Genomic DNA, 25,217 nt, shown 5'->3' with positions numbered 1-25,217 from the left:
TTACAGAACTTTGTCAGTCTTTCCATTTCAAAATTCATGTGTTTCTGTACAGAATACAGACACAGATGTATTTTACATCATTAGTTTTAATTTACTAATGATAGACCAGAATACAATACATGTTGGCTTGTGATACATACATTTCCTTGGCAGAATATTTGGCATTCTTTTAAGAAAAAATAAAAGCTGTTAATAAAATATGTATATATAAAATATTTTAAAAAATATAAAATGCATTTTGTCATTATGGGTGTGCAATAATTCATGTGTCATAAGTTTATTCTATTACAAAGACTGGTCTGAAAAAATACAGTACATTCATGAATCCCTGCTGTGTTGAGTCAGGCGTTCAGTGGTATAAAAGTCTTGCTATGCTAGTCCAGCATCTTTAGCCATACCGTAGAAGATACCCCTTGATGCAATAAGGTTTGAAGGTGTATCGAATTCAGCTATTGTTCCTTTGTCTAGAACAAGAATCCTGTAAACAAAAACAAAAACAAAAAAGCCAAAAATGGATATTGTAGAAGTTTTTCTTACAGGAAACTCTCGAAGTCAGCCATTTTTTTTCACCCAGGAAATCAGGCATTTTTCCAAATCTTGCATTGCATCACTTTCACATGATGCAATGCAACAGGCTAGACATGACACTTCAGTGTAGGTTAATGCCTAATTTACATAGGTGCCAAACACCTACACTCTCCAGAAAAGTCAGTACCTCAAAAATTAAGGCCAGTAATTCCATGGCCTTATGAAGAATGTCAGCCTCCCAGTTGCAATAATCTATTTAAAAAAAAACCTTTAACATGCAATAATTGTATCAAAGAACATTACACCCATTGATGGTCAAAACAGATCCATACAGGTCCTGGAGGTGCCTCAAAGGGATTGTGAGACTTGTGCAGTGGTAAGTTAACTAATACAGGACCCTACCTATTCAGTCCTATTGTTTCAGCTTTCCTGTTTATAAATCAATTTGTAGGTCTTCTAGAAGCATACAAGTGTGACAGAGAATTTCTGTAAATATTTTAATGATTCCTATGCATGCCTGAGTTTCCCTCTGTACTTAGCACTGTTACCCAGTGGTCATAGAAGAGTTAAATCTGCACTAAGGGCACACCTATAGACACATGGTGTCAAGCCACATCAGGGACATAACTATGGGTGGATCATGGTCCACCCATTTAGCAACCAAGCCCACACAAATTGGGGCTGGAGCCCCCTGAATCCAAAAGCTGGAAGGAGATTAGTTGTCCCATGAGGGCATGTGCCTCATGGGAAGTGGGGCTTGTGCTGGGGCCAGAGATCACAGCAAGCAGCACTGGGAAGAGAGGGATGTGGCCGGCTGGGTGGACAGATACCGAACCAGAGTTGAGAGGGCAGGCAGAGCTCAAGGCCCGGTAGAGACCCTGTCCACACTATGGGTGCACCCCATTGCCCGTGGTCCTCCAGAAGATTCTGGGCACCGCATTTCAAGAAGGATGTGGAGAAATTGGAGAGGGTCCAGAGAAGAGCAACAAGAATGATTAAAGGTCTAGAGAACATGACCTATGAAGGAAGGCTGAAAGAATTGGGTTTGTTTAGTTTAGAAAAGACAAGATTGAGGGGGGACAGGATAGCAGTTTTCAGGTATCTAAAAGGGTGTCATAAGGAGGAGGGAGAAAACTTGTTCATTTTGGCCTCTGGGGATAGAACAAGAAGCAATGGGCTTAAACTGCAGCAAGGGAGGTTTAGGTTGGACATTAAGAAAAAGTTCCTAACTGTCAGGATAGTCAAACACTGGAATAAATTGCCCAGGGAGGTTGTGGAATCCCCATCTCTGGAGATATTTAAGAGTAGGTTAGATAAATGTCTATCAGGGATGGTCTAGACAGTATTTGGTCCTGCCATGGAGGCAGGGAACTGGACTCAATGACCTCTCGAGATCTCTTCCAGTCCTAGTATTCTATGATTCATCTTCTGGTACCTGCTAAGTTATAATAGCCAGCTGGAGTGGGTGGTAGCCCCGCCCTCCGCCCCCACATCAATGCCTGCCCACCCAAAATCAAGGCCAACCCACTTTTCCTGTCCTAGATATGCCACTGGCTCACATAGCTGTCTGAGTGGAGTGAATGGATCATTAAAGGACTAAGTGAAACTGATCTATATCAACGGAAAAGCTGGAAAGACAACAATGAACCCCAGTGGCTAAGTTGTTCATACCTAGCAACCGACCATCAACAGCAGCAAGGTGGTTCTCCCCCACTTCTCCTCAGGGAAGCTGAGCAAAGGCCCCAAGTCAACAACAACGGAGAAAGGCATCAGCTGCCTGGGATAAGAGTCCCATCTGCTCTGTTTTTCAACTGACAAAGAGCCAGAAAGGATTCCATGACAACGTGGCTGGGTAGAATGGCTTGTGGCCAGAATGGGCTAGGTCTTAACCTCTATTGCTCTAAGCACAAGGTAAGCTGTGTTTCAGCTGATTAATAAATCCTACTTGGTTTTGAAAAGGCCGCCTAGGGCTACTGCAAATATGTGCCAGTGGGTACTAGTGCCTCAAGACAGCATCTCGAGGCCACATGACCTGCCCTTAACCGGTTCCTCCAAGGGACTGTTTAAAAGCCAGGAGATCCTGTACATTTGTGACAACAGGATCATACAAGTTCACTGAAAGGCAAAGTGGGTTCTTTCAGGGGTTTCTTCTTCCTCCAATTACGTGTTAGTGTTCCACTCTGCCTCATCCGACAGGTACAGCGCCCCCACCACCAAACCCCTCAATGATATTACACCACCATTTGGTGCCCCATTTAACTTGGCACCCTACGCAACCGCCTAGTTCGTCTATATGGATGGGCCGCCCCTGGACACGTAGGAACACAGAGCACACCCTTCAACTTCACACAAGCCTGTTTTTATTTTTAAGAAAAGGGACAGAAGAAAAGTTGGAGATGGAGTTACAGAGAAGGGAAGTACTATAGGAGCTTCAGAGGTTTCCCAGCGCTCACCACTATTATCATTCCTATCTGCATGCAGGGTCACAGAGTCAAAGTAACTCTTCAGGAAAAATGAGTGACACTGAATTTGAATGTGGGCATGTTGCAGAGCGTGAAACAACCCCATGGTGATGCCTCTGCTATGTGAAATAGTTCTGAGATAAGCCATCTGTTGGTTCTGTTTGATACCAACTACTGAATTTCTGATGAGATTAAAAGTTTAGTTGATGCAGTAAGAAGCAACTTTGGTGTTAATTCACTTGATAAAGATAACAGTGTTGATGTTGTACTGTAACCTTCTATCAAGGTACTCAGTACTGAAAAACATTTTGATTAAATTTGAATGATCCAAAAATCAACATGGCTAAAACCTGACTGATAGATCTCAAAATAGAGTTGCAAATTGGAAATCATAATTGAGCAGGTATATTTGACTTGGGGCCCCACAAGTCAGTTCTTGGCTCTACATTATTTAATATTTTTAAATTAGTGACCTGGAAAAAGTCATAAAATAATTACTGATAATGTTTGCAACTGATACAAAGATTTGGGAGAGTGGTAAATAATGAAGAGGACAGTCACTGGGAACAGAGCAATCTGAATTACTTGGTAAGAGTTGCAAGCAAACACATGATCATATGTAAAGTCAACAAAGAATACAGGACATATAGGATGCAGAACTTCATCATAGGAAGCAGAGTCTCTAAGAAGGACTTAGCGGGGATGGTGGATAATCAACTAAACATGCGCACTCTGTGTAACATTAAAGGAACTATTGCAATCTTTGGATATATAAATGGAAATATTCAGTAGAAGTAAAGAGGTTACATTCTCTACTGGTGCAACTGTTAATGAAATGCTGTGTCCAGTTATGGTATCCACACTTCAAGAAGGATGTTGAAAAACTGGAGAGGGTTCAGAGAAGAAACATGAGAAAGGATAATAAACATATCTTATAACTAGATACTCAAGGAGCTCAATCTATTTAGCTTACCAAAGAGAAGACTAAAGAGTGATTTGATCATAGTCTGTAAGTACGTACACAGGGAACAGTAATTTGATTGATTATATATGGATTCTTCAGTTTGGCAGAGAAGAGTACAACAAAATCCAGTAGCTGGAAGCTAAAGCTAGACAAATTCAGAATAGAAATAAGACATTTTTAAGAGTGAGAGAAACAACTTACCAAGGATTGTGGATTCTCCATCACTTGAATTTTTTAAATTAAATTAAAACGGAATATTTTCCTAAAAGATGTGCTCTAGATCAACCACAACTATTAGGACTTGAAGCAGGAATTAATTCTATGGCCTGTGTTATACAGGTTGTCTGAAGATGTCAGAAGATGATGATTTCTGGCCTTGAAATCTACTAACCTATCTACAAAGTTCCAGGGAAAGATGGTATTGGTAGTTCACTGATTTGTTAAGCAATATGGATGGCAGAAATCAATATTCTAGATACAGGTCAGAAGACTGCATGACCTTCTTATGGATTTCAAAGATCAACAGATTTCATCTCAGATTTGTCAAAAAGTTCCACAGGGTGATCAGAAAAGTAAAATTATATATATAATCTCTCTATATAGTGTTCATTCTCTATCTTTACCATTAATAGCTCTTCTTTTAAGATTACCTTGTATAATCCATAATTGTGTTCAGCCTATGTGCTATTGTTAGTACAGTGCAATCTTCAAACTGAGTTTTTATTGTCATCTGAATTAAATCATCTGTCTCCAGGTCGATAGCAGCTGTGGCTTCATCCAGGACTAGGATTCTTGTTTTGCGAAGGAGGGCTCTTGCCAAACAGACAAGCTGCCTCTGACCGACACTGAAAGCAAAGACATGAGGTTTTTCATAGACCGGCTCTAACACACATGCTAGAACTGGTTGCTGACAAGCTAAAGTTATTAGACAAATTAACGTTTTTGGCAAATATTATTTAATTACTTGTACAGCTTGTACAAAAAAGGTGGAAAATAAAAGAAAAGTCATCAGATAATTTATCTGATGAATAAACAGCATTGTTCAACCAGCTCTAACACATCTCCTTATTTGCCAAGTACCATACTACAAATAATAGTGAGCATCACTTCCTTCCTGGCTCTGAATGACCAGAGGTAGCAATGGATGTTATGCAAAAGGCCCACTAGTGGATTTTAAGAAGTGCAACAAGCTGCAGTTGCTATCCTACAGTCCATCCCCACAGGCACTTTCATCAAGTTTGGCACTAGCAAAACAACCCACAAGTCAAAATGGCCAATTAGAACAGGTTAGAGTCATGAACTTTGTTATAATAAAAAACAGGACTATGTAGCACTTTAAAGACTAACAAGATGGCTTATTAGGTGATGAGCTTTCGTGGACCAGACCCACTTCCTCAGATCAAATAGTGGAAGAAAATTGTCACAACCATATATACCAAAGGAACTTTGTTATAGTGACTTGTGGGTTTATAAAAGGAGCTAGATTGACATCTCTGGAGACTGGAGTCTTACGTATACAGAAAAACAGGTATAATGAGAGCACAAGCCTTTCCCCAAAGGCCTCACCACTGGATCTCAACCTTGCCCCAAAGACTATACCTTTGAGAATTATAAGGAAGAGGAGTTTCCACCACACATTCAGTCATTGGCTGCAATAGTGCATCGTGAGTCAACGTTTTATCTTCTCTCTGACAATCACAACCGTTTACGTTACTGAGCTCTCCTTTGTACTCTTTCCTTGAACAGAGCCCCTGAAGATAAAGGCCCTGACTCAGCACAGCCCTTAATCACATGCTCAAGCATTATTCATGGGCTCAATGGTGCCTGCAGCAGAGAACTGGTATCTCTTACCACATCAAAGCCCCAAGTGGTTCTCTTACCACATCAAAGCCCCAAGTGGTTCTCTTCTGTGTCAGGACACTCATTACCTGAGATTTTCTCCCCCTTCTGAGCATTCGTAATTCAGTGTAGCTGACTGACTGCTGACAAACTTCTTCAAGTGCGACAGCTCAAGAGCTCTCCATATATCGTCCTCCGAGTATTTATTAAATGGATCCAAATTCATTCTCAGTGTTCCAGAAAAAAGAACAGGATCCTGGATCAATAAACCCATTTTCTTTAGACAAGAACTTCAAGTGTTAACATTTCAGAGTTATCTGCTTTAAGGTATCCCAGTTCATTAGTAGTTGCATCATGGTAGCATCTACAGGATCAATCTAAGATCAGGGTCCCTATATGCTAGGCCCACATCTACATGATAACCTGGATGGATGCTCTGAAATCAATCCACTGGCAGTTGATTTAGTGGATCTAGTGAAGACCTGTCAAATAACCAATCTCCTGCACAGACTCCTGCACGACCCACTCCGTGCCCTAAGGGCCCCTACACTCAACCCCCTACCCTGAGCCCCTCCACACTTCCCAGCCCCCTGCCCTGACTTCAGCCCTCCACCCCCTGACCTGAGCCCCTTGCCCCTTCAAGCCACTGCCCTCACTCCTGCACCCACACCCCCTGTCCTGAGCCTCCCCAGATCCAACCCCCCTACCTTGACTCCTGCACTCCCCACCCCCTGCCCTGAACCGCCTACCACACACAAGCCCCTGCCCTGACTCCTGCATCCAGTCCCCTACCCTGAGCCCTCCACCCCCACACTTCCCAGCCCCCTGCCTAGAGTCCTGCACCCCATTCCCTGCCCTGAGCCTGCAAACCCCTAACCTAACTGCTGCACTCCTGCACCGCACCCTAAACCCCCCACTCTCTGCCTCCCCACACCACCCAACCTCCTGCCCTATACAATCTATTAAATAAAGCGTATACATTTTTCTTTTATTTTAAAAAACCCTTATCACAGTGAAAGACCTGAGTGATGCTGGATAATTATGCTAGTAATAACATCACGTTAATATGAATAAACTTTGAAACAACGTAGCCATTAAAAGGGTCAAATTAAATGAGACCCACTTACAAATATCTTACCCTTCCTCTGTTCTTTCTGGTGAGTTTATGAGCCCTAATCATGGGGTGAAGTTAGGACCAATTACTTTGTTTACTTTTGAAAAGTCCAATTGGGAACACTTATTATGCAATAGTCCTCTTTCACAGCTAGTACTGTTGTAAAACAGTTATGTCTGAGCAACTTGGTTCTTCTGGAGATGTGGATATGCAAGTATCAATTACTGATTTTGTGGTCAGAGCAAGAGGCTTTCCTCTGGGGATACATTATGTAGTAATTTGGTGTTTGCTAAGTTACTAAGAGTTCAGAGCCTTTATTATGCCCCGTCACAGCATCTCAGACGGCCCAGCCGTACTGCCCCGCACTGACATAAACACGGGAGGGGCGACGGACGGCAGCAGGTCGGCCGCGGAGAACGCCGGGGCCGTGCCGCTCGCGGCTATGGCAGCCGCAGCCAGAGACCGGCGGCCCGGGCAGACGCGCCACGAGGATGTCTCTCGTGACGTCATCCGGGAGCGCCCGGGGAACGGGACGGCGCGCAAGGGGGCGGGGCCAGCCGGAGACGCCGAGTTGCGGCCCTTTCAAAAGGGCCGGGGGCAGGAAGACAAGGGGGGCGGGGGAGCGACCGGGAACGAGAACGTCCCTCCACTCCTCCGCAGAGGCGGATCAGTGGGGAGCAGCTGCAGTTGTCCAACCCCGAGAAGGCGGCCAGCGGTGAGTCTATCCCCACGCTGGGGAACCAAACTTTGAACAGGAAGAAGTGACCCAGGGCAGGGCCGTGGTCCCCGTGAGTGGAGGGTTTAGGGGTCTCAGCCCCCTCAAGTGGTAAGCGAATAGTGTCCCTGCCTTAGGGCCCTGGGTCAGGGCTCAGAGAGATGGAGGGCCTGAGCCCTCTCCCCGATCCCCGGCAAGTAAGCGAGTCAGATTAGGTTTGCACCTAGATATATATATAGTAATTGGGGCGGCCTCGCGGGGAAAACCCCGGCCGCAGGATGACTTCCCACCTGAACTCGGGGTGGATCCTGGTGATAGGGTAACAGATGCTCAAAGAGGCACTGACTTACCTGAGGAATAATTGTTATCTTGGATCGTAGGTCATGAAGGCCAATCTCTGAAATTCTCACACCATCTATTTTAATTTCTCCCTTTGCAGCTTCCAAAATCCTAAAGAGGCAGAGGGTCATGGAAGACTTCCCAGCTCCAGTTCTTCCAACAATTCCAATCTAAAACATATATTGGAAAATAGGGAACAGAGCACATTTATAAATGGGTATTAGCTTTATTGAAGGAGCAATTATACAAGATCTGATACTAAGTGAGAAAATAACCTCACTGTGATCTTCCTCATTCCCTAATGGTCCTCACATCATGTCTCAAATAATTCTCAGCATCTGAGGTATATCAAGTATAAACATGTACATAATATATGAATTTGAGGATGTAATTATGCAATATATATATTCTCACATCTAATGGGGGCTCCCATTCTGGATGCTTAGCTCTAGGACTATTCCTCTTTATAACCAAAATAGATTCCTTGGGGAACATCATGCAAAGCCCAGCACTTAAATATACCAAAAAGGAATGAAGCCTACAGGATAAAGCCTTTACTAGATGCCTGGATGAGAAGAACGGAGGCATTCTGGCAAAAGGATCACCTCCATCTATGTTAAGAGTTGCCCAAGAAGAGTCAGACACAGGAATTGACTGGAATAGCTCTATTCAGTGAAGGAGGATGGTCCATTCCTAACTCCATTCCACAACAGAGACAGTGATGATAGCAGCTTTAAAAGACGTTTCTGAGCCACCGTAAACATATCAGACCAGATTATCAGCTGGGGTAAACGAGGCTGCGCCAATTTAGCGCTAACGAGAATCCAGCCCATCTGCGTTAGTTATTGCAAATCCCACGTGTAACATCAGCAACCGATTCATATATGAGAAATGGCTGGACTGTACCTTTTCTCCACCTTCCACTCTGAGGCTGAGGTCTTTCAGCACCAGATCCAGGCCTTTCCTATATCTTACTGAGTAGTCAGCAAACTCCACCTCCCCCTGCGTTGGCCAGTCTTCTGGTGGCTTTTTGTCTTCAATTGTCCAGGGAGCCTAACGGAGAACAATAGTGAGAAATAATTCCCTTAAGGGTTTAAAAGCTGCAGACTGCAATTAAAATGTTAAAACTTTTTGGGTTACCAAAATCTCTCCAGGAGGCGAATACCCTTCTATCTGCTTATTATTTGAAGTAGTGGAATAAAAAGCCAGAAAAAGCAGATTCCTTCACTTGCCTCTGGTCTGGTCCTTATAGTTTTGGTGCATAGAAATATATCAGCACATTGGACTGGACCTCAGCTGGTGTAAGTCGATGTCACTCTACTGACTTCAACAGAGCTGTGGTATTTTACACCAGATGAGCATCTGATCCATACTGCTCTCATGTGTGTCTTGTTTAGCTTCCTCCTCTCTGCTACCTGTATCAAGTTCAACCACCTCACTTTCAAGCCCTTCTCTCGTTCTGCATCCCCTAAACCTTCCATTCCTCTGAATCACAAAGAATCAAGCCCAGTAGGTCCACAGAGCAACCTATTTCCAGGCATATCCTTTTATCTACCAAGCTGCACAACTGTGTTTATGTCAGTTTCATGAAAAGCTCGGAGCAACTGCATACTGCCTCAGCTGCTAGCACTGGGGACAGAAGACTGAGGTGTGCTTCTGAACAAAATATGAGAGGCAGGAGAAGCAGATACGGTGATTAAGAAAAGAATCTGTGAAAAGCCAGAGCTACATTATAGGCCTGCTTACAAAGTTAAGAACAACGTGTTAACAATATTATATGCAGATGCAGCCTATGGGCCAAGTTGCTGAAAAAAATTCCATTGACTTGTGGAGTTTCTCCCCATTGTGTTTAGCATCAACCATGCTATTGGGTAGTACAAACAAACCCAAACTAGCATCTAGAACAGCGAGGGACAACGTAGGCTAGTGAGTGGACCACATGAGTCGCCCTCCATGGGCTGCACAATTGTTGTAACAAGACGGTCTCCCAGGATAGTGTAGTTTTGCTAACTGTGCTTGTGTGCCTAGAATTTGTGGGGATGTGTCTCCTGAACTGTAGCAGTGCTTTAACTGCACGTAATCAGCATGCACCTCACTTCACATGCCCTGGCTTTACATGCATGTCACTTTAGCTATCCTGATAGGAAAAAACTAGGTGGATGAAAACCATCAGGATCTGGTAACACTATGCATGGGCAATATAAACAAAATGTCTACGGGCTGCACACAGAACCCCAATGAGCTGCATGCAGCTCTCAGATCGCAGGTTGCCCACCACCGATCTAGAACATATTTATCCAGGTTAACTGTCAGGTCCTCAGAAAAGGGTCCTCCTCTGCTGAAAGAAACAAATGGAAATCTATGGATCTCTGAGAATAACATGTTGATTGTAAACAGTTTAGCAGCTAACCTCCGTCTCAGTTTCTGAATACTCTTTCACTCTTTCAACTGCCACAATATTGGTTTCTAGGTCCGAAGTCATCCGCACCATCCAATTCAGAGACATTGTCACCTGGACAATACAAAGAGTCAAAAATTACCCCTTGGAGAACAGCAAAAGCATGCTTTATAAAATGCTGTTTATAATACCTCTCTGTTGTATATTGTTTCTACAGTTACATCTTGAATGACAATATCAATAATTAGTTTTATGTTAAGAATAATACAAGCCACAGGGCAAGATGTTTAAAGAGGAGTTATGGGACTCAAGGTACTGTTACACAGTTTCACTTTTTGGAAGAGGTATGCAAATAGCACTCGCATTTGCATATCTTCCATTTTTTCCCCAGAAGAGCCTTTTTCACCATTTGGCTCCATCTACACAGGGCCAAATGTCGGAAAACCCGCCTCTTTCGAAAGCCCCCTTCTTCCTCGTAAAACTAATTTTACAGGGGTTTTCAAAAGAGGGTGTTTTTCCGACAGTTGACCCCGTATAGATTAGGCCAAATGGCAAAAAAGTTTCTTTCGGGATAAAAAACGGAAGAAGCTATGCAAATGAGCACTATTTAGATATCTCTTCCGAAAAATAAAACACAGTGTAGCCGTACCCTCAGAAGACATGGGATCAGTTCCCATCTCTTCCACAGACTTGCTTTGTGACCTTGATTAAGTCATCATGTAAGGTAAAACCCATAAAGTTACTTTGGCTCCTAATGTCAACTGAAATCAATGGAATTTAGAAGGCTTAGAAGCCTAAATTGCTTAGTCTCTCTATCCCTCAGTTCCCTATCCCTAATATGGGGACAATATTACTTCATTTTTCTCTCCTATTATCTATCTATTCAGACAGCAAACTTTTGGGGGCAGGGACAGTCCCTTACTATGCATAAGTATAGTGCCTAGCACAATGGGGCCCCAACATTGAGACCTGTAAATAAGTAGTAGTTACAGAAAAGCATATTCAATCTTGGCCAGTCTTCCTTTGGTAGTAGCCAGGATGGCCATTCAAGCAGTAGGGCCAAACCTACGGATCATAGAATCACAGAATCATAGAATACTATGACTGGAAGGGACCTCGAGAGGTCATTGAGTCCAGTCCCCTGCCCTCATGGCAGGACCAAATACTGTCTAGACCATCCCTGATAGACATTTATCTAACCTACTCTTAAATATCTCCAGAGATGGAGATTCCACAACCTCCCTGGGCAATTTATTCCAGTGTTTGACCACCCTGACAGTTAGGAACTTTTTCCTAATGTCCAACCTAAACCTCCCTTGCTGCAGTTTAAGCCCATTGGTTCTTGTTCTATCCTCAGAGGCCAAAATGAACAAGTTTTCTCCCTCTTCCTTATGACACCTATGGCAATCGATAATTAGGGCAATCTACTTGCCCATGGCGAGTAGATTTTAGCCCAGCACAGCGCTGCAATGTGATCAGTGCATGTGCAGCGCAGTCTGTGCATACGCAGCGTGCCAAACTGGTGAGCGGGGCTCGCCGCCGCTTGTCAAGCCCTGCCTATCACTATACACTTACTTTTGTTGGTTAAATCTGCAGCATTTTGAGGAACCTTGTATGTGAACATTGAACCTGCTGCATTCTCAGAAGGCAATCCAGTGCCATCAGAATGGAGACATTTTGTAAATCTGCAGTTTCTTGGAGGCCTGTACCTGACGATCTTAGCATCTGACTTGTCTCTTTTAAAGAAAAGAGATTTGGTCAAACTGTTTAGAAATCTTGGCTTGCTCCCTCAGAGGATGGAAACCATGGCAGTGCTCTCCATGCCCTACCCCTCCTTTTTTTTCCTTCACTTTTATGTTCATTTGTCTTTTCTCCTGTTCTCTTTTTTGAGAGAAACATTCAATGACATCTTCATTAAGAGATGAAAGATTAAAAGGGATAAGTATTTACTGGTGAGTAAATCTGGTCAGTGCACTAGCAGTGGTTAGTGCACTAGCTTGGGACTTGAGAGACCTAGGGTCAGTCCACTGCTCTGCCACAAACTCCCCTGGATGATCTTAGGTGAGTCACTTTGGTTCTCCATGCCTCCATTTCCTATCTGTAAAACAGGGATATTAGCACTACCCTTGCCTTATGGGCACTAAGAGGACAAATACATTAAAGACTAGGCAGTACTCAGATACTACAGTAATGAGACCCACATAATTACCTATCAGAGGCAAGCAGTAATTATTGGTATATATATTCAGGGGCTGTGTCTAGACTGGCCAGTTTTTCCGGAAAATCAGCCGCTTTTCCGGAAAAACTTGCCAGCTGTCTACACTGGCCGCTTGAATTTCCGCAAAAGCACTGACTTCCTACTGTAAGAAATCAGTGCTTCTTGCGGAAATACTATTCTGCTCCCGTTCAGGCAGAAGTCCCTTTTACGCAAAGCTTTTGTGCAAAAGGGCCAGTGTAGACAGCTCAGATTCGTTTTCTGCAAAAAAGCCCCGATGGCGAAAATGGTGATCGGGGCTTTTTTGCGGAACAGAGCGACTAGATTGGCCACAGACGCTTTTCCGCAAAAAGTGCCAATCTAGACGCTCTGTTCCGAAAATACTTTTAACGGAAAACTTTTCCGTTAAAAGCATTTCCGGAAAATCATGCCAATCTAGACGCAGCCAAGGTGTTTAAGATCCAGCTAGAACTGTCAGAGAACCTAGGGCTGTAATTCCATCATCTCTGTGCTTGTGATTCAGTAAATGGCCCCCTTTCTTCTGAACCAGTAGTGAGTCTAGCAGCATTCGTTTGCAGAGGAGGCCTAAAAGTCCTGACCACTCATAGGGTACGTCTAGACTACAGGGTTTTGTCGACAGAAGTTTTGTCGACCGTATCTGTCGACAAAACTTCTGTCGACATAGAGCGTCTAGACTACATTCAGTTCTGTCGACAAAGCAAGCTGCTTTGTTGACAAAACCCTGTAGTCTAGACACAATCCTATATGCAATAACACCTTCTGTCGACAGAACTCTGTCGACAGAAGGCGTTATGCCTCGTAAAATGAGGTTTACCAGCGTCGACAAAACTGCTGAGTTCTGTCGACGTTATGTCGACAGAACTCAGCGGTAGTGTAGACGCAGGAATAGTTTTGTCGACAAAAGTCTACTTTTGTCGACAAAACTCTGTAGTCTAGACACACCCATAGGCGCTACAAATCTCATAGCAAAAGCAGGGGCCTTACGCCTAGTATCCTTCCAGACTGGGAAGTACAGTGTATGTGGTGGTGAGGATTAAAGGGGAACAGTGGGAAACAGTTAAATCATCTTGAGCCAATAAACAACTTCTGAGTCAGCAGTGCTCAGCCTGGAAAGACCACCGGGGACCCCCAAAGAGCAAACATCTAGCACCTGTGCGGCTCCTACTTTGCACCAGAGATGCACCATGGGCCGTACTGGAGGCCCTAAGCAAGGCTGGGGTTGGCACTGCAAACCCCACGACACCTGAAATTGTTCAGCTGGCTCCAAAGGTGGGTTCATCCTGCCTAATGATGATGTTGAGAGCAGAGGCTCTCTCCCATTCTGCTGGTCTCATAGATGTTCTCAGCTGGAGGGAGAATGGGCAGCGCTGCCCAGGGAGGATTTCTGCTATGTCAGTGGTGGGGCGCATGCCATGTATCCTGAACAGTGGCATGTTTGGAATTTGCTGTATCTTGGTGATCAGATTATTGGGTGTGTTCTAAGACAAGCTATTGGGTGGAGAAATATTGAGGACGACGGGTAACAAGTTTTGTTGGACTCAACATGCCTCTACATCTTACAATATGATTAAGTTGCATGTCTTCTTGGCTAGCATGGGCGGAGTTTAATTAAACCAGAAAACAATATTTGACAACTGAATGGCAGAGAACAAGCCCCAAACTATGCAGCGTTTGCCGACTGACTTCCCAGGTGAACCCCCACAGTTTATTCAGGAGACTGTTTCTGCTCTTGATCTTTTTTTCAGCTACATTAGTGAGATGGTATGTGTAGGTCACTGTGTGATCTATAGTGACCCTTAAGTACACTGGCTTTGGACTGGCAGCTAACCACTGACCATTCAAAAAAATATTAAGCTCAAGTTGGCTCTGAGCAATGTGTACATGGAAACACATTGAGACAGTCTTCACGTACTTGGTTTCAGTCTCCATTTCTTGCAAGAGTCACCTATGGCCGTCAGCTTCTTTTCAATATTTTGAATGTCTCAGACCTTTCAAGGCCAAGCAGATACAGTCAGTGTCCATGAGCTGCCTAGAGATGACGTTCAGTAGATTACTGGGGTACGTCTAAACTACATGCCTCCGTTGACGGAGGCATGTAGATTAGCCAGATCGGCAGAGGGAAATGAAGCCGCGATTAAAATAATCGCGGCTTCATTTAAATTTAAATGGCTGCCCCGCTCTGCCGATCAGCTGTTTGTCGGCAGATCGGGGCAGTCTGGACGCGACGCGCCGACAAAGAAGCCTTTCTTGATCGGCACAGGTAAACCTGGTTTCACGAGGCATACCTGTGCCGATCAAGAAAGGCTTCTTTGTTGGCGCGTCGCGTCCAGACTGCCCCGATCTGCCGACAAACAGCTGATCGGCAGAGCGGGGCAGCCATTTAAATTTAAATGAAGCCGCGATTATTTTAATCGCAGCTTCATTTTCCTCTGCCGATCTGGCTAATCTACATGCCTCCGTCGACGGAGACATGTAGTCTAGACACACCCCTGGTGAATACGTTCAGTAGATTACTAGTGAATACGTTAAACACAGTTGATGCCAGCACTAATACTGGCAGGAGTCTGTTTTTTCCTGGAATCTCCAGAGGCAGATTTTGTGGCCCACAGCCAGCTAAAAATGTCCGCTTCAGAGCCATCTGTTCAGTTGCCATGACGACTCATCTAGAAAGGACCCTCTCCATCTTGTATAGCAGACCAGTGTGCCAAATGATGTCATAACCTGTTGTAAGATCAAAAACAGGCACCTCCCATCTTTGTCTTCTCTTGAAGAGCGTGACATAGAAGTGAAGATGGACAACCAGCACTGACTTATTTTCCCAAGATGTTGTAGAAATTCTGGTGCTATCACTCTCAAACAGACAGGCTTTCCTTATTTCCACAGCTCAAACGAAGCTGAAGATTGCCTGTGTTGATGCCACTCTTTTTTGATTTACACCTTGAATATTTTGTCTTTGGTCTGCTTTAGTGATGTTGGTCAGGTGTGTGACAGCACTGTCTGGGGATACCTTCTCCTGCCACATATGTGGTGGGTTTCATGCCTGCTCCTCCTCTACCATCCCTCCATCTATGATGGAGATGTTAATTGTCACCATTCAAGCTGGATCTACAGAGAATCTCATCAGAGTGAAATAGAACTTGCAAACTGGGCCTCCCATAATGAATTACACCTTCAACATGATTCTATGCAACCAGCAACTTTTCAACCTGCCTGCTGGAACCAGGGCTATTCCCCTGGGCTATGTGTACGCTGTGGAGCTATTTTGAGATAATTCCAGGATCCTAAAATAGCTATTGTACACCTTTTGAGTAAGCCTGTTACTTAAAAATATAACAGGCTCTCTATTCCGATGTCCCTGTAAACCTCGTTTCACGAGGAGTAAGGGACATTGCGAAATAGAGGTCTATTTCAAAATTTGGCGCTGTGTAGACAGCTATTTCTAAATTAACTCGAAATAAGCTACACAATTTGTGTAGCTCAAATTGCATAGCTTATTTCGAGCTATGGGTGCAGTGTAGACAACCGCCCCCACCCCAGTCTCAGCTAGGTTCCTTACCAGCCACTTGCAGGGTCATTGAAAATTTAATTCACAGACAGCATCACCAGATTGTCACCAAATAGCAATTACTATAGGTGCCCACTTGCCCAAGAGTACTGTATAACTACAGAAAGGCAGACAGGGACAATTACACTATATACAGTCTGTACACCACATAATATTTCAATAGATCAAGCAAACCTTTCAGTCTGCCTCCAATTCCTGCGCATTTGGCTGCCTAACCCCATGTCTGGACAAGAAAAGTGCAGATCTCCTTCAACAGTCCAAAACCAAAAGTAGTGATCCAGAAATAAGCTCATCTCCTCAAGAGCATGCTGGGATAACACAGTCTCAAAAACAGGCATGTAAAGATCTAACCAGAGAGCATAGACATTCATTAGGAAGTTTGGGCAGTGCAGTGTATTCTGCCTACCTAAATTCTCTATGGACCTTCATCTGAGTAAGATGCTCTTCTTCCCTTCATATCTTTGCAATGTTGCTGTGGGCTATTAAATCATGACTGGTCCATCCTAAAGGTGACTGCATTACACTGGTGGAGGAAGCAAATCCTATATACTGTATGTATTCATGTAGCACCTGGGCATGCTTTATGGGTGTATGTAAACTATTACTATTATAAACCGAAACAGCACTATTGACCTATTAATTCTGGGTTTTATGAGTGCTTATTAAACTTTGGTCATTTAATAATGCCTTGTATGAGTGGCTATTCAGCAAAATAGGCCTAAACTGCAGTAGGGAGGTTTAGGTTGGACATTAGGAAAAATTTCCTAACTCTCAGGGGGTATGTCTACCCTAGCTGATTAATTCGAGCTAGGTAGGCAAATGAGGCGACTGGAGTTGCAAATGAAGCCCAGGATAATATCCTGGGCTTTATTTGCATGTTCCTGTCCGGTCACCATTTTGAAATTTCACTAGCCTGAACTCACTGCCGTGCGGCTACACGCACCAGTGAAATGTTAATTTGAACTAAGTCCTTAGTTCAAATTAAGTATTACTCCTCATTCCACGAGGTGTAACAGTTAATTTGAACTAAGGACTTAGTTTGAATTAACGTTTCACTGGCACGTGTAGCCGCGCGGCCGTGAGTTCGGGCTAGTGAAATTTCAAAATGGCGACCGGACAGGAACATGCAAATAAAGCCCGGGATATTTAAATCCCGGGCTTCATTTGCAACTCCAGTCGCCTCATTTGCCTACCTAGCTCGAATTAACGAGCTAGTGTAGATATACCCAGGGTGGTTAAACACTGGGATAAATTGCCTAGGGAGATTGTAGAATCTCCATCATTGGAGATATGTAAGAGCAGGTTAGACAGACATCGATCAGGGATGATCCAGATCAGTGATTCCCAAACTTTTTGGCATCACACCCCCTTTTTGATTTTTGAGAAACACGCACGCCCCTCCCCTGCTCCCAACAGCAGCAAAACTTGTAGAGCCAAAAAAAACATAACAACCCTCCCCCCCAAAAAACACACTTGACTGGGGCCAGAAAACATGCCTCACGCCCCCCCTGGAATTTCTTCAACCCCCCAGTTTGGGAACCCACGATCTAGATGGTGCTTGGTCCTGCCGTGAGGGCAGGGGGACAGGACTTGATGACCTCTCGAGGTCCCTTCCAGTTCTAGTGTTCTATGATAACATGCCATAGCAAGATTATACACACCTGTAATGCGTATGATACTGACAGTCCTACCAGACCAGCATTCAGGCTGTTTTTGCCTAACACAGCAAAGAGAGCAGCAAACAGGACAACACAGTTTCCTATTAATTCAATGCGAATACCCAGCCACCTGTTACATAAGCAAACGGAAGGTTTATTAAATGATCCCTCGAAGGAGTATGGAAAGATGTGCTGGCTTCAGCCAGACTGAGGTATTAAATTCGGCGTGGGTTTTACCTGTTGGAAACAATGCTAGGATAATAACTTTTCTGGTTTTCATCCACTTTCACGTCATTTAAGAGTATAAAGGAATTTCCTCTACCGTAGGCTCGGATGACACTGGTCCCTGTGATTGTTTCCGAAAAATGGGAATATATGGGGGATCTGCTAACAGATTCCAGGCGCTTTAACTGGCGAGAGGTAGCCACATAGAACCGCTGTCATCATGAAACACACAAAAGAAATATTAGTCATTTAGTCAAACTAAGGAAATAAAAAAATTGCATCTGAAATACTAATGTTAATACTAATGGAAAAAAATAAGAGTGATTAACCATGGCTACTTAAATGGTAACATTGACATGGTCACTCTCTGAGGGTACGTCTACACTACAACGTTAATTCGAACTAACTTAGTTCGAATTAGTTAATTTGAACTAAGCTAATTTGAACTAACGGATCCAGACTAAAAAACTAGTTCGAATTAGCGTTTTGCTAATTCGAACTAGCATGTCCACATTAAGTGGACCCTGAACCGGGGTTAAGGATGGCCGGAAGCAGTGCCGGCAGGGCATCAGAGAAGAACTTAGAGCGTGGAGATGCTTTCTCAGGCTAGCCGAGGGCTGTGCTTAAAGGGTCCCGACCCCCACCCCGGACAGACAGTTCTCAGGGTGCCCCGCTTGCAAAGCAGTCCTGCCTTGGAGTGCCCGGACTACCCACACTGGGCACATCACGCTACTCGGCCATCAGCCCGGCTGCACTTGCCGCAGGCTGCCATCTGGGGAGAGGGGGCAATTGGGGGGCTGCAGGAGAGCTTCCACCCCCAGAAGCCCGCAGAGCCAGCCCAGTCCTCCCCATCGGGGGCTCGTGCCCCATTCCTCCCTCACCTCCTTCCACTTACCCTTCCCTAGCCCCTCTTCTTGATGTACAAAAGAAAGATAACGTGTCTTCCAAAATGGAATCTGTCTTTATTGAACAAAACTGGGGGAGACTGGGAAAAGGAGGTGGGAGAGGGGAAGAGAGAGGCTGGGAGAGGGGAGGGCAACTAAAATGATCAGGGGTTGGGAACAGGTCCCATATGAAGAGAGGCTAAAGAGACTGGGACTTTTCAGCTTAGAAAAGAGGAGACAGAGGGCGGACAGGATAGAGGTCTCTAAAAGCATGAGTGGGGTGGAGAGGGTGCATACAGAAAAGTTCTTCATTAGTTCCCATGTAGGCTGTGTCCAGACTCAGGGGTTTTTTCGAAAAAAGTAGCCTTTTTTTGAAAAAACCTCACCTGCGTCTAGACTGCAGCCGCGTTCTTTCGAAATTAAATCGAAAGAACGCGGCTTTTCTTTCGATGGCGGTAAACCTCATTTTACGAGGAAGAACACCTTCTTTCGAAAGTTCTTCTTTCGAAAGAAGGCGTTCTTCAATGTAAATAGGGCTTCTTCGAAAGAGAGCATCCAGACTCACTGGATGCTTTCTTTCGAAAAAGCAAGCCGCTTTTTCGAAAGTTCAACGTGCAGTCTAGACGCTCTCTTTCGAAAGAGGCTCTTTCGAAAGTATCTTTCGAAAGAGCCTCTTTCGAAAGAGGCTTGCAGTCTAGACATAGCCAAAGAAGGACTAGAGGACACCAAAGGAAAGGAATGGGTAGCAGGCCTCAAACTAGTAACAGAAAGTTGTTCTTCACAAAGCAAAGAGTCAACCTGTGGAACTCCTTGCTGCAGGAGGCTGTGAAGGCTACAACTAGAACAGAGTTTAAAGGGACGTGAGATCAAGTCATGGAGGTTGGGTCCATGGAGTGGTATTAGCCAGGGGGTAGGAGTGGTGTCCCTTCCCAAGGCTTGTGGAAGGCTGGAGAGGGATGGCACGAGACAAATGGCTTGGTCACTGTCTTCGGTCTATCCCCTCCAGGGTCCCTAGGGTTGGCCGCTGTCGGCAGACAGGCTACTGGGCTAGATGGACCTTTGGTCTGACCCAGGACGGCCACTGTAAGCTCAGGGCTCAGGGTCGGGGGTCTCACTGGACCCCCTTGATTCTCTTGCACACCTGCTCCTGGGTGGCCAGGCTGGCAGCTCTCCTGCCCTAGACGGCCACTTTCCTGTGCCTAGTGCGGAGATCGTGGACGAGGTCCACGATGTCTGCACTAGCCCAGGCGGGTGCCCACCTCTTGCGGTCCCGGGCAAGCTCCCGGGAACCGCCAGCCGGGTCCAGGGAAGAGGGGGAGGGCTGGGGGGCATCGGGGTGGTGCTCGATCCGTGCCAGGTGCAGGGTCTGCTGGCTGGGTGCCGGCAGGCTTGCACCTGGCACGGGCACCGTAGCCAGTCCGTGCCCCTTTAAGGGGTCCGGGGCCGGGAGGGGGGCATACGAGTTTCCCTGGTTTTGGCCAGAGTGGCCACCAGGGAAACCTGGGGAGGGTTAGCCTCCCACTAGTTCGAATTAAGGGGCTACACACCCCTTAATTCGAACTAGCTAGTTCGAGTTAGGCTTAATCCTCGTAAAATGAGGTTTTCCTAGTTCGAACTAAGTGCTCCGTTAGTTCGAATTTAATTCGAACTAACGGAGCGCAAGTGTAGCGCCTATGAAAGTTAGTTCGAACTAACTTCGTAGTGTAGACATACCCTGAGGGGTTTTACTTTGAGTTCAGTGGCCTTTGGATCAGGCCCTATTTGCATCCACATGAAATCAAGGAAAATGACATCTCACTGCTGTGTGCTGTACCTGTATTTGGAAGGGAAAAGTTGTGAATTGATCAAAAAAAATTGAAGTGTATCCCCAGGACAGATACATCATACACAATGGCCTCGGTTTCTAGGAGTGAGAAGGGAATTCAGTCTCCACTTTAAGGCCAGAAGGGACCCTTATGATCATCAAGTCTGACCTCTGTCTAACACGGGCCTCGGAATTTCACTAGTTACCCTTGTAATGAAGCCCACTAATTTGTCTGCAGTGTTGCTGTAGCTATCTATGTTGGTTCCCGGAAGAGACACAAGGTGGGTGAGGTAATATATGGTATTGGACCAGCTTCTGCCAGTGAAAGAGACAAGTTTTCAAGCTTCTGCAGGACTTCTTCAATAATCCATGTCAGACTAAATCATCTCTTTCAGAAATGCATCCAGTCTAGATCTGAAGACATCAAAAGAAGCACCTACCTAGATAGTTCATTGTAGTGGTTAATGCTCACACTGTTAAAAAAATGTGGGCCTTATTTCTAATTTGAATTTGTTTTGTTTCAAATTCTAGCCATTGGGTCTTGTTATGCCTTTTCCCATTAGGTTAGCCCTTCAATGCCTGGTATTTTGTCTGCATGAGGGTACTTTTAACACCATAATCAAGTCACCTCCTGATCTTTATGTAAGCTAAAGAGATTATTTTAAAAGACAGGTCTCTTACGTCTGCCCAGGGGAAGCTCTTACCAATAATATGAACGAAAAGGTAACATGTTACAAGCTCCTGTAAATGGTTACAATTACTAAGTGCTGTAAACTAAAGAGTAGGAATATAATGAACATTCACACATAGTTACCTGTACAAAGAAATACACAACTGCTAAGGGTATGATAACCACAGCGAAGAGCGGAGTGCTTGATATTATTACAATCAGAGTTGACACAGAAGTGAAGAAGGTTCCTAGGAACATCAGGATTGTGGGCGGTAACACTTCATCAATCACATATATGTCCTTAGAGAAACGGTTGATGATTCGGCCTGTGGGAGTTGTGTCAAAGAAGGACTGCGGGGTGCGAAACTTGTTCTCCAGCAGCGTAGCGTGGAGTGTTCGGGCTGCATTGATGCCACCCATCGCCAAGGTAAAGGAAGAGAGCAGCACTATCAGGCCTGTTACATGAAGAAGAAACGTGCAGAGATTTGTGACTATGTTGTTCACAAGAGGCAGCTTTTGACATTTAATAACCCAAGCAGTTTTTACTGTGCCACTGAACATCTTACACCAGGGCCCTGTAGCTTTCATGCGTATTAGTCCCAGTACATTCTGGCCATGAGTGATTTAACCATTGACTTCAGTGAGATTCCATATGGAAACAAGGCCTGCAGGCTCCAGACAGCCAACCCTTATTGTCTATAAATACAACTTCTCTCCTCACCCTGCTACAAGCCATTGACACACTGCAAACAGCAAGCCTTAATCCTGACCTCTCCATCACCTCTACCACTCAGGAATCCACACCCTCCCATACTTCCCAGCCCCTCCTCCCTTCTCTCCTCCTCGGTTTCCAGCATTCTCCAGCCTTACTTCACTTCCACCCAGGAGTCTCTGAAGTGCTGATCCAGCCAAATTCTACCAGCTTTCTGGTGTTCTACTGGCCTTGCTCAGGTTCAGAGCTGTCCTGACCATAGGACAGTTTAGTCCCACGGCAGCTTCTCCAACTGTCCTATGGCCAGGCCCCAGGGGTGACCTAGGAGCCTAGCATGGGGTGGAGGCCGGGGTCACCTCCCACACACAGTGGCAATGGAAGCTGGAGTGACCCAATAATCTGTTCTGCTCCATTCTGCCACCTTCTCCCAGCGTGCTGCACTTTGCTTCACTGCAGCAGTGGAGCACAGTGGACTTGGAGAGAGCAGTGGGACAGAGGCGAGCAGGCTGCGGGGTTGCTCCGAGTGCAGAGGGGGCAGCCTGCTCCACTCTGCCCTACCACCCTGTGCCAGTCTCCTGTGGTAATTACCCAACTCGTGTTGCTCGGGGGTGAGGCCTTCACGTAAAGGGGCAGAGCAGAGATGGGAAGGGGGTGGAGCAGGGGAAAGGCTTGTGGGAAGGAGTGAAGCAGGGAGTGGGGCTGAGCTAAGATGGGGTGGAGCTTGCAGCAAGGGGGGTGCCCTGGGCCCGGGGCACCGGGTGTACAGGCAGTCCCCGGGTTACGTACAAGATAGGGACTGTAGGTTTGTTCTTAAGTTGAATCTGTATGTGAGTCGGAACTGGCATCCAGATTCAGCCACTGAATCTGGACACCAGTTCTGACTTACATACAGATTCAACTTAAGAACCCCAGGTGTCCCCAAGTCAGCTGCTGCTGAAACTGATCAGCAGCTGATTCCAGGAAGCCCGGGGCAGAGCAACTCTGCCTCAGGCTTCCTGTAGTCAGCCGCTGGTCAGTTTCAGCAGCGGCTAACTTGGGGACGCCTGGGGCAGAGCAGCTCGGGTGCTGCTGGGTTGGTCCAGTAGCGCGGCCGCTCCTCGGCGCTACTGGACCAACCTAGCAGCACCCCAGCTGCTCTGCCCCAGGCGTCCTGATTCAGCCACTGCTGAAACTGATCAGCAGCGGCTGAATCAGGACTCCTGGGGCAGAGTAGCTGGGGTGCTGCCGGGTTGGTCCAGTAGCGCCAAGGAGCGGTGCTGCGGGACCAACCGGCAGCGCCCCACCTGCTCTACCACAGGCCCCGGGCTTTGCTCCACGTCTCCCTGGTCTGCTGAGGGGGGCACTAGCTGCGTCCCCCCCAGCAGACCAGAGAGACGCGGAGCAAAGCGGCGGAGGACCCGGGCCAAACCCACGGCGCTTCCAGATCAGCTGTAAGCACCGCGGTCCGGCCCGGGTCCTCCGCCCCTTTGCTCAGCATCTCCCTGGTCTGCAGACCAGGGAGACACTGAGCAAAGCAGTGGAGGACCCGGGGCCGGACCCGTGGCCGCTTCCAGATCAGCAGTAAGCGCCGCGGGTCCGGCCCCGGGTCCTGCGCCGCTTTGCTCCCCATCTCCCTGGTCTGCTGGCTCCCGCAGCAGACCAGGGAGACAGGGAGCAGCTTTTCTCGCCCCGGAGGAGGCGGGCGGCAGGACCAGGCGTCCCGCCGCTCCAGTCCTCCGGGGCGAGAAAATCCCCGTTCGTATCTGCGGATCCGATGTAAGTCGGATCCGCGTAACTCGGGGACTGCCTGTATGTGTGCCCCAGGCCCCGTGCCCCCTTAGGATAGCTCTGCTCAGGTTACAGTGTTTTTGAAGGTCAGAGCCCCCGGAAGCTATTGTTATGACCTTCCCAGTATGCCCCTCTTTGCTCGGTGAGGATACATCTAAAGATACATTAACTGGGAAACGTTCATACCTTGCAAGAGTCCCAGAGCGGCATATACTCCAACTCGCATGCTTGTGTTGTGCTGAGTGCCATTTATTACAGGTTCATTGGTCCAGTCACTGAGCCATACATTGGCCCCAATCGCAGCAGCATTTTGACAGCCATACAGGAAGCATATAACTAAGGAAGTCATGAGTCCGACAGCCTTCATGTACTGCCAGAACACAGTCAGCTTTACCTGTAAATTCATGTAGCACAATATATGTTCCAAGTACATTCAACTGCTGCCGGAAGTTCATAGAAATAACAAGAGCGTACAGAGAGGAAATCTCTTCAGTAGATGGCCCAGTAAACTGGAAAGTGCCAAAAAGCCTAGCATATTGTAGTGCATTTTATCTGACGAAATTCAACATCCAGGTCACCACTTTAAACCTAGTAGCTCTATTGCATCTCTATGGAGGGTATGTCTTCACTACATGGCTCCGTCGACAGCCATGTAGATGAGGGTTGTAGACATAGCAAAATGAAGCGGCGATTTAAATAATCACACAGCATGGGAGTCTGGACACTTGGCGGTCAACATCAAAAGCCTTTGTCAACTGCCCCGTTATGCCTTGTGAGATAAGGTTTACTGGGGCGGTCGACAAAGGCCTTTGATGTTGACCGCCGAGTGTCCAGACTACCACGCTGTGCCGACAAACAGCTGATCAGCACAGTGCAGCAGCCGTTTCGATGTAAATGAAGCGGCGATTATTTAAATCGCTGCTTCATTTTCTATTTCTACAACCCTCATCTACATGGCTCCGTGGATGGAGCTATGTCGTGTAGACATACCCGGAGAGTCCAAGGTGACTGATGTGCAGGGCTTGACAAAGCGAAGCGCCGGTGAATGGGGTGCACGGAGCGATCAGCTGAAATCTACTCGCCACAGATGAGTAGATTCAGTGGTTTGTCGAGCCCTGCTGATGTGAAATATTCAGATCTCTTTTCTCTTTTTCATCTAACTGGATTTTATTATGATGTTTAAAGATATATGTTGAAAGTTAGTGGAACAGAATTAAGTGCTATCGAAGGTAGAGAGATAAGAGAGTGTAACCATTTAAATAGTTAACCGAAAAGCATCATCTTATCGGTTTCTGTTAATTACATGCCAACTCCCCTGGAGCGGGACTGGCAGCTCC

General features: G+C 46.0%; 1 protein-coding gene and 1 long non-coding RNA gene across 4 annotated transcripts in view; one reads left to right on the top strand and one right to left on the bottom strand.

Moving 5' to 3' along the window:
• Window positions 1-68: 68 nt before the first annotated feature.
• ABCC3 (ATP binding cassette subfamily C member 3) overlaps window positions 69-25,217 on the bottom strand; it is a 100,294-nt gene continuing 75,145 nt past the window's right edge. For 2 of the 3 annotated variants that reach the window (XM_006125098.4, XM_014574619.3), the window contains exons 22-31: window positions 24,067-24,274; window positions 21,546-21,856; window positions 18,056-18,255; window positions 17,822-17,948; window positions 10,372-10,473; window positions 8,868-9,014; window positions 7,973-8,131; window positions 5,883-6,049; window positions 4,605-4,799; window positions 69-478 (exon numbers count right to left, since the gene is read on the bottom strand). In XM_006125098.4, the coding sequence (XP_006125160.2) occupies window positions 370-478; window positions 4,605-4,799; window positions 5,883-6,049; window positions 7,973-8,131; window positions 8,868-9,014; window positions 10,372-10,473; window positions 17,822-17,948; window positions 18,056-18,255; window positions 21,546-21,856; window positions 24,067-24,274 (1,725 nt within the window). In that variant the 3' untranslated portion in view covers window positions 69-369. Of the gene's footprint in view, window positions 479-4,604; window positions 4,800-5,882; window positions 6,050-7,972; window positions 8,132-8,867; window positions 9,015-10,371; window positions 10,474-17,821; window positions 17,949-18,055; window positions 18,256-21,545; window positions 21,857-24,066; window positions 24,275-25,217 lie in introns of those variants that run through there. The other variant, XM_014574621.3, reaches the window with a different exon arrangement.
• LOC142819120 (uncharacterized) lies at window positions 7,318-9,180 on the top strand. The gene is made up of 2 exons (XR_012896867.1): window positions 7,318-7,622; window positions 8,062-9,180. It is a non-coding gene; the product is annotated as an uncharacterized LOC142819120 (long non-coding RNA).

Source organism: Pelodiscus sinensis, chromosome 20 (assembly GCF_049634645.1).
Source record: "Pelodiscus sinensis isolate JC-2024 chromosome 20, ASM4963464v1, whole genome shotgun sequence".
NCBI lineage: Eukaryota > Metazoa > Chordata > Testudines > Trionychidae > Pelodiscus > Pelodiscus sinensis.
This window is presented reverse-complemented; position numbering and strand designations above follow the sequence as displayed.